Source organism: Herpailurus yagouaroundi, unplaced genomic scaffold (genome assembly GCF_014898765.1).
Source record: "Herpailurus yagouaroundi ecotype Mexico unplaced genomic scaffold, PumYag 29, whole genome shotgun sequence".
NCBI lineage: Eukaryota > Metazoa > Chordata > Mammalia > Carnivora > Felidae > Herpailurus > Herpailurus yagouaroundi.
This window is the reverse complement of record NW_024412377.1, coordinates 4,017,933-4,026,803: the sequence shown is the minus strand read 5'-3', so window position 1 is coordinate 4,026,803 and position 8,871 is coordinate 4,017,933. Positions and strand designations below refer to the sequence as shown.

The 8,871-nt window shown below is 54.3% G+C and overlaps 1 protein-coding gene across 2 annotated transcripts in view; it reads left to right on the top strand.

Annotated features, from left to right (window-relative positions):
• Nucleotides 1-4,985, top strand: part of MED10 (mediator complex subunit 10) — a 22,760-nt gene extending 17,775 nt beyond the window's left edge. The window contains exon 4 of one of the 2 annotated variants that reach the window (XM_040493645.1): nucleotides 4,229-4,985. In XM_040493645.1, the coding sequence (XP_040349579.1) occupies nucleotides 4,229-4,249 (21 nt within the window). In that variant the 3' untranslated portion in view covers nucleotides 4,250-4,985. Of the gene's footprint in view, nucleotides 1-236; nucleotides 527-4,228 lie in introns of those variants that run through there. The other variant, XM_040493628.1, reaches the window with a different exon arrangement.
• Nucleotides 4,986-8,871: the final 3,886 nt, after the last annotated feature.

The following is an 8,871-nucleotide window of genomic DNA, read 5'->3' as shown; positions in this document are numbered from 1 at the left end:
TATCCATCCATCATCCATCCATCCATTCATCCATCCATCTGTCCATCTGTTATCTATCACCTATCAATCGTCTGTCAATCATCTATTATATATCGATGGGCTATCTATCATCTATCAATCGTCTATCTATCATCTCTCTCTCTCTCTCTCTCTCTGTCTCTATGTCTGGTTGATACACCCTAAGATGACTCTCAATGAGTCACACTCGTGTATAATCCCCTCTCCCTTGAGTGCAGGTGGAACCTGTGAGTCCTAACCAATAGAGTGTAACCAAGGAGAGGACATGTGCCTTCCCAGACCACATAACATCATCTAAGACGCCATCTTAGCAGACTGGAAGAAAGACATTCTTTCTTCCACTGGCCTTGACGATGCAAACGGCCATGTTGTGACCTGCCTGTAGCACCGAGGTGGCCTCCGGTGACAGCCTGTAGGAATCATAGTGCTCAAGGAGATGGATTCTGGAGCTGGAGCTCTTAGCCAGTGTGTTAATAAACACAATGTGTTACGAGGTAGGACACCTGAATTATGACCGTTGTTTATCTCACTTGTCCAAGAGTCTGACACCGGGCTGCACAGATTTTAGCAGCAGACCGTTCATTCGGCAGGTGAGGAGCTGTGAATTTCTTCCCTTCATGGGTGGGATGGAGCCCCCCCCCTGCACGCAAGGACTGTTTCTTGATAAAGAAGAGGCTGGGAGGAGACTCCGGAAGACCTCCCTGCCCTTCCTCTGCTGTGCTCCCTGGTGCGGGAGCCTGGTCCCTGCACCCTGCATCGCTCCAGACCCCTTGCAAGTGCTGCTTGTGGTGGTTGAACGTCCACATCCCAATCCCCAGAACCTGGGAATGCTATCCTGTACGGCAAAGGGGACTTTGCAGCTGGGATTAGGTTAAGCATCATGAGATGGGGAGGCTGTCTGGATGATCCAGGTGGGCCCAAAGTAACAATAAGTGTCCTTATGGGGGAACCACAGGCAGGAGATCAGAGGAGGAAGTGGGAAAGTCACAACGGAGGTAAGAGGTTGGGGTGATGTGAGGGAGGGCCCACACACCAGACAGTGTGGGTGGCCCCAGAAGCAGAAAAGACAGGAAAGGGATTCTCCCCTGGCGCCTGCAGAAGGAACCCCCGGCGACTCCTTGACTTTAGCCCAGTGAGACCGATTTCAAAATTCTGGTCTCCAGCACTGTAAGAAAATACATTTGTGTTGTTTTCAGCGTGTGGTGATTTCTTACTGCAGCCACAGGGAACTAATACAGCTGCCCTTTCTGCAAGAGGAATACCTCTCTTGCCTACCGCCACGGGGCTGATGGGGACCCTGTGTGGACGGAGCTCTCTCATCCGTGTTGGGCTGGGCCCCGTGACTTGCGTCGTCCCATGAAGTGTGGGCCCTCCCAGGGCCCGGCACAGCCTCCTTGGTGGTCCTTGACCTGCCCTGACCCCCCTTGTCTGCCATGAGGACGGCACACCTGCTCTTCAGCCCAGACCCAGGTGTGATGGGCACTGGAGCAGAGTGAGAAACAGGCCTTCCTTGTGAGCCACCGAGATGGTTTGTCCCTGTGCACAGCCAGGTTCCTGGCCTGGGTAGGCCCGTGGGCAGCATTGGAAGGAGGGTTGCAGCAGCCAGGGTGTCTTTGCTGCTTGTCAGCCCCAGCAGGTGTCCCTGGACCCTCTCCCTTCTCCCCTCTCTTCAACCCCAGAGCTGTCCCAGGACCCTCTCCCCTCTCTTCAGCCCCAGCAGGTGTCCCAGCTGCTATGTGCTGGCTGTGGTTCCAGCTTTTGCCTTGCGGCCCCTCCTGAGGACCCAGCTCCTGCAGGGGACCTGGCCTCTGGGCTCCACTAACCTCTGCCTCTCTCTGGTAGTCCTCCCATCCTGGGGGAGGGTTCTCCTGCTTTAGCCAATCCTTGGGTTGCCTCATGGTTTGGTTTTCTATCTCTTCTAACACCTTTGTAACCAGTTTCCCATATTAAATGTTGTCTATTGAGCTGTCTGGTACGGTCCTTGTTTTTCTGGCTACGTAGAGCTGGAATAGCTGGTGAGTGAATTAAAAAGAGAGGAGAAAGACGACGGTTGCTGGCAAAGGCAACAGAACACGACGTGCAGACGTGTTTTGGCGGTGGTAGGGAATATAAGAGATGCACGGACCCTCCACCCAACGAAGTGCAATTTACAGATGCTTCATTCTTGCAGATGATGCTGAAACCCCTACTCTCTTTCTTAGGCAGACACATTCACGCACATGCACACGTGTGCGCGCATCTGTCTGTGGGGCCCCCAACTGCACGTCCTTGGGAACGGGTAAAGCTTCCTGGGAAGCTGTGATCTAGAGGTTCTGGATGGAAGCATACGGGAAGAGAAAACGCTGCATGTTTGCAAAAAATGGCAGCGATGATTCCCCTCCCCGTCTGCAGGCGTGACGTCCGCTCTCTTCTGTCAGGAGGTACCGTCTGTTTTTCTCCTGCTTGAATCTGGGCCGATCTCACGACTTGCTCTGACAGACAGTCGGTAACGGACATGGTGCCGTGTCACTGCCAAGTGCGGGCTTCACGGGGCCGTGTGTGCTTCTGTGGTCTCCTGAGAACCCTGCCCGGCTGCCGTCGTGGGCAGGTCAGGGCTGGTGTGCAGGAGGATCAGAACCTCGTGGTGTAGACTGACCTACCCAGCGGAGGCCCCCTGGACCGGCCAGCCCCCAGCTGACCCGGAAGCCGAGCTCAGGTCCGTGAGAGAGCCCCGCCGAGCCCGGAGCTGCCCGCCGAGTCCAGGCCAGATGTCACTGAGGAGGAAGACTTGTAGAGCTGGCCTGGGGTCCCCGTGAGCACAAACACGGCACAGTACTCGGAGAGGAAGTTAAAAGCATAATCGTGTGCAGCCTGAGCCCAGTTCTGTGGACCTTTCCAGGTCTACTGGTGAGAGGCTCTGGGAGGAACAGCAGGCCCACAGATGGACCGGGATTTCAGCGCGCTGGGCCATTGCAGCTGGGCGAGAGGGGGCCCGCCTCTGCTCAGTGTCCTGGGACCCTTTCACCAAAGCCTCTCTTCACAGCGGAGAAGGACTCCAGCCTGGATTCCTGGTCTGGAAGCAGGGATAGAAGATCTGCCTCAGGGGGCACTGGGGTGGCTCAGTCCATTAAGCATCCGACTCTTGGTTTTGGCTCAGGTCTTGGTCTCGAGGTTTCTTGAGCTGATAGCATAGAACATGCTTGGGATTCTCTCTCCTCTCCTCTCCTCTCCTCTCCTCTCCTCTCCTCTCCTCTCCTCTCCTCTCCTCCCCTCCCCTCCCCTCCCCTCCCCTCCCCTCCCCTTCCCTCCCCTCCCCTCTTGTCTGTCTGTCTCTCTCTCAAAATAAATAAGTGAATTAAAAAAAAGACCTTCCACAGAACATTTTTGAAAAATCATCACTCGTCTCACTTAAAGAATAATGAATATTGTCTAGTTTAATAGGCTTGCATTTGCTCTAAATAAAAGAAGTTAAAATTTGTCTGCCTTGAGCAACATTGTTGGCACGGAAAGTGTTCCTTGTTTTACCCTGGTGCTTTTTGTCCCTTTGGTGTGCTCGTGGCCCCTGGTTGAAAAGCATGGTGGTGGGGTGGGCTGGGAAGGGTGTAGAATCGTGGGACAATTGGCTCCTAGGGTTTTAAACCCAGTTACCAGTTGGTTCTTGGACCCAGGTCTGCATTTTCAGCAATGCCTGAGGGCCAAGTAGGCAAAGCGCCATTAATAGGTGCTTAATATGCACTAATTAGTACCCCTCTGCTGGGGAGAAAAGAAGTTTGCTAGAAGATGAAACGAACAAGGTACGTGTAAAACAAGGAACTCACGTCTAAGCAACTGTCCCGCATGGCTCTCCATGCAACGCGGGTCGTCTCTTCCGAGGGGAGCCCTTTGGCGGGAACGCTGGTCAGATGTTCCTCCTGCTTCTGCTCCGGGGTCTTGTCACGGCCCACCGTCCTTGCTTCTCCGCAGTCTCTGCCTTGGAGCACACGCCCTTCCGATCCTGGCGGGTTCTTGTTCCCCTAGTGGTGAGTCGGCCTGGGACCAACGTACCAGTGGCAGAAACTTTCCAGTTTTTAATTGTGGATTTCAGAATTTCGGGATTGTTGGCTACTGTGTTTCTGTTGCTCTCATTACTTGTTGATGATGCTGGCTTCTGCACAGAGGTGTGCAGTTGTCAGAGCGGGGGACTCTCGGTGATGATGAGGCCACAGAAGCCCTTATTTCCTTGCCCTTCCAGGAACCCAGTGGAAGAGCATAGGCTTGGAGAAGAGAAGAGGAGACCATGGGACACCAGCCAGGGGTAGGGAAGGTGCTGAGGGGCAGTGGGTTCCTCCTGACCCCACCCCCCCGGGTCCAGGGCACAGTGGGAGCCCAGATTCATTGGACACCGGTGCAGGCTTGTCCCACACCACGGGTCACTGTTGATGGTGCTGTCCCTGCACCGAGGGTGATGCTGTAGGTCTTGAAGAGAAGAGGTGGGGACTACGCTTCCCAGAGACACCTCACAACACCTCCTGTAGCCAGAGACACCCTGGGACACGATGGCACAGGCTGGAAAGTCTTCCTGGCATGATCGACGGCCCGTTTGTAAGCACTTGTGCGCAAATGTGTTTACGGAGCCGGGTATCCCTGCCGTGACAGCCCTCTGGTATTTACCAACTGGTGCCCTTACACAGTTCTTATAAAATAGTGCGCGGACGGGACAAGAGCAACTGTGAGCACCACGGCGCCTCTTTGTCAGAAAGTTTCCAATCCTGTCTCTCCCACTTCCTCTCCCCTGCCCTCTACCCAGGGCGCTGCCGTTATTTTAGGGTTCCGGCCATAAAAAGAAAATTCTTTCATTTAGAGATGAATTTTCAGGCCCCAAGATGATTGCTCTTATGGTACAACTATTGCTTTTGGGAGTGGCTGGCAAGTAATATTGTCAGACTTATTCTGAAACCAGAAATGAAGGTCAATTAAATGAACCTTATTATTAAAGAGTTCACTAATTATGCAGCGTTGCGCTTTCATTAGCTGCCCCCTTTGACAAAGGTAATAATGATTTTGAAGCTACATACAGAGAGAGGCAGTATCCCGTATATAATTGTGTATGCATGAGGGAAAAAAAATCATTCATTTTCTTAGCGCCTTAATTTTTTTTTTTTTCAACGTTTTATTTATTTTTGGGACAGAGAGAGACAGAGCATGAATGGGGGAGGGGCAGAGAGAGAGGGAGACACAGAATCGGAAACAGGCTCCAGGCTCCGAGCCATCAGCCCAGAGCGTGACGCGGGGCTCGAACTCACGGACCGCGAGATCGTGACCTGGCTGAAGTCGGACGCTTAACCGACTGCGCCACCCAGGCGCCCCTTTCTTAGCGCCTTTAACCCGTTAGACGAGTGTGTGCCGACTTCAGGTAAGTGATGCCAGACTGGCACGTTCCCTTGGACGCTATTCTTTTCTCATGTGTTGACACATATGTTCACTACTTCCTGTCCCTCGTAACCTCTTGTACGTTAATGGCCGACTGATAATATGGCCCCCAAATATGAGTGCAAGGAGAGGTGAGAGCTGGCCAGGGTTTTCGCCTCCAGTCAGCCTCTGCCTCAGGAAGCCTGATGGTGCCAGGGCACCTCTGTCGCGTCTCAGAGCCAGCGTGCACGGTTCCCTGACCTGCCAGCGGGGACGGCCAGGCCCGTCCCCTCCTTCCAGGGGGCGAGGAGTGGTGTCCAGTGTGGGACACGCGTGGGGCACCAAGGTGAGGCTGAGCTTCTGGCGCGGGGCCCTTAAAGCCACGTCTGCCGCCTCCTTCTCTGTGGGTGACGGTGCCGTGTGGCTTCTCGCGGGGACAAGCACTTCTGGAGATAAAGGCGGAGCCGGAAAGGTGCATCCTTGACTCAGGGCCCTGCGGGCTCTTCTGCTGGCCACCCACCCACCTTCTCTTGCCTCAGCTGTTGGAAACCACGTTAAAAGCTGGAGCGGGGTTCAGGTTCTGGGCGGTAGGTGTGGCAGTGGCTCTCCTGGGCCTTGGAGGGCCCCTCCGAGCCTCTGCTCCTTCTCTGGAAGGTGTCTGTGAACTAGCGATGGGAAGGTCAAGAGGTTGCCGCTGAAGGTCACGGAGAAGGGGAGGTCCGGCCACTGTGAAGTTACCAGATCAGTCAGCAGGAAAGTGGGGTTCAGAGCGGTGGAAGTGGAAATCACTTGAGATTTCTCCCCCAAAGCCCTCCTTTCGTAGATCAGAAGGCTGGCTCGGGAGGCACAGAGTGGGGCCTGGAATCCGGGCCTTGGGGTCCCAGGCTGGCTTCCTACCACCCCTGTGGGTCGGCCTCTTCCGTGGGAGACAGAATCTGGCTCCTCAGTCAGGGTCAAACAGCCACCCCCAGGCTCCTGTCGTCGGGTTCGGGGTGGGGGGCAGTGGGGCATTTCCACGACCCTGTCATTGGGTTCAGGGGGTGGGCAGTGGTGATTTCCATGACCCTGCCGTTGGGTTCGGGGTGGGGGGGCAGTGGCGGTTTCCATGACCCTAAGGAAGTAGCAGCAGGTGGAACGTTACCTGTCCTGTGAGGACACAGAGGGGGCCTGCGCCCCGCTGGCGGCTGGAAGCCCCGAAGCCATGTGAAGCTGGGCTCCTGCTCTGGGGGCCCCTCTCTGGGACCACAGCCCCGCGTTCTTGTCCCCCAGCCTTGCCGCCAGGCGCAGCCCTCTTCTGCCTCTGCCTCCTGCGGCCTGCCAAGCAGCCGGTCTGTTAGGGGTTGAATCTGTCCCCCAAAAGTGGTGTGGAAGTCCTAGAGCCTGGCGAATGTGACCTTATTTGGAAAGAAGGTCTTTGACGACGTCATCAAGTTACGGTGAGGAGGTAGGAGACTAGGCTGGTGTTCATCCCACAGGTGGTGTCCCCATAAGAAGAGGAATCCCAGGGTGGGCAAGCAGGGAGGGAAGGCCATGTGACGTCACGCAGGGAGACAGCCACGTGGCAGCAGAGGCAAGGACTGGAACACCGGGAACCTGGGCAAGCACCAGGGCTGCGAGGAGGGCGCGGATCAGACACTCCCCTGGAGCCCGCAGAGGGAGCAAGGTCCTGCCACCACCCTGAGGACCCTGGCCTCCAGCCACCCAGCCCCAGGGACGAGTGCGGGTCGTGAGCCTGCTCTGTCACCCCAGGCCCTCTGTGTCCCCGTGTCCCAGGTCTCCCGCGCCACCCAGTCTGCAGGGCCACTCCGGTTCCATGTCACAAGCAGCTTGCACACACCTGCCGGAGCTGGGACGCCCGCAGCTGCCTTCTCACCCTTGGCAGACTTCCTGCCTCCACCCTGACAGGAGAGGGAGCTGAGTCCTGCTGTCCCCACCCATCTGCCCTCGGCAGAGGTGTCTGAACCCCGGTCACGGGGGCACTGCTCCTGGAGCGGCCCCCAGGTGGCCTCCAGCGCCCAAGGCTCTCAGTGAACCTTTGTGCTAGGCGTCTGGTTAGCCATGCTCCGTGACCGCAGGCTGGGAGAACTGGGGGGAAGGTTCAGTCTGCATGAGCTTTGCTCATCTTGGGAAGCTGTATTTTTGATGAGTTTCATAAAAGTAAATCAGTGACCTTTATGTTTAAGACTTTTTTTTTTTTTTTTTTGAATGACGTTGGTTATAAGTTCAGGGAGAAGTAAATTGGTGTTACACATTTGTGCTTATGAGAGAAGGTTTTACTAAAAACTGCTAAAGGCAGTCTCCCCAGCATAACTAAAAAGCCCATTGAAACGGTATTGAAAGTCAAGTTGAGAAGCTTAGGAATGCAAAGAAATAAACTTCATTGTAGTAGTCAGATCTCCATTAGAAACAGATCAGTTGCAATGAAAGCCACTGAAAATGAAGTAACATCTATTCCACATTATCTCAGTTACAGTGCAGGGGTTCATATTCTGGGAAGACAAACCACTCAGCATGCGTTCTGAGACGACTTCTCTAGCTCACAGGGCGGGGGGTGGGGGGTGGCGCGTACTAGATGTAGGGAAGTGAGCAGATTATATTCCCCAGATGTTAGGGGCTGTTATTCTCGGTCTAATTTCTGTATTTTCTGGAACCTATTTTTCCAGAGTCTGAACAGAGTTAGCATTGTGAGCTGGGGGGCCTGTCTTCTGACGGCGTAGGAGAAGCCTGAGAATTGGTTCACGTGTTCACACGTTCACTCATTTGGCAAGCGATGATAATAAACACGGTGGCGATGCGCGGCCAGCTGCGAGCAAGGACCTGGTTCCACCACTGGAATTGCTCAGCATAATCAGAAGCTAAGAGACACATTCAGAAACAGTTCTTCAGCCACGGTGCACGGGTCCTGATGTCACTACAAGTTGGGGGGGGTCAAACCAAAAGCTGGTGTCCAGTGGGGACAGAGCCTCTTGCTGGGTGCCGATGGGTATGGTGAGGTGAGTGACCCTGGACTCTGGCCAGGCACAAGCCCCGCTCTCCAAGAGTTCGGTGGGAACACAAAGGCAGGAGGACACAGAGTGGTGGAGGAAAAGAAGGTTAGAAGAGTTTTGTGCAGCATTTTGTGGTATGACATCAGAACTGCCACCCAATTTATTGAAACCGAATTGTACAATGTGAAGATAAAGGCTATAGAAAACAACAGTTCCATTTCACAGATGGGAAAGTGAGGTTATTGTTAGTTTTAGGTTCTGTTTAGTTGGAAGGTTTATTATGGAGTATCTCTCCATCTATCCATCCATATACTCACCTTCCTATCCATCTATCCATCCATCCATCCATCTCTCCATCCATCCATCCATCCATCCATCCACCATCCTGCCTACTCATCCATCCATCCATCCATCCATCCATCCATCCATCCTTCCAACCATCCACCTATCCATTCAGCCATTGTCCATCCATCCATCCATCCATCCATCCATCCATCCA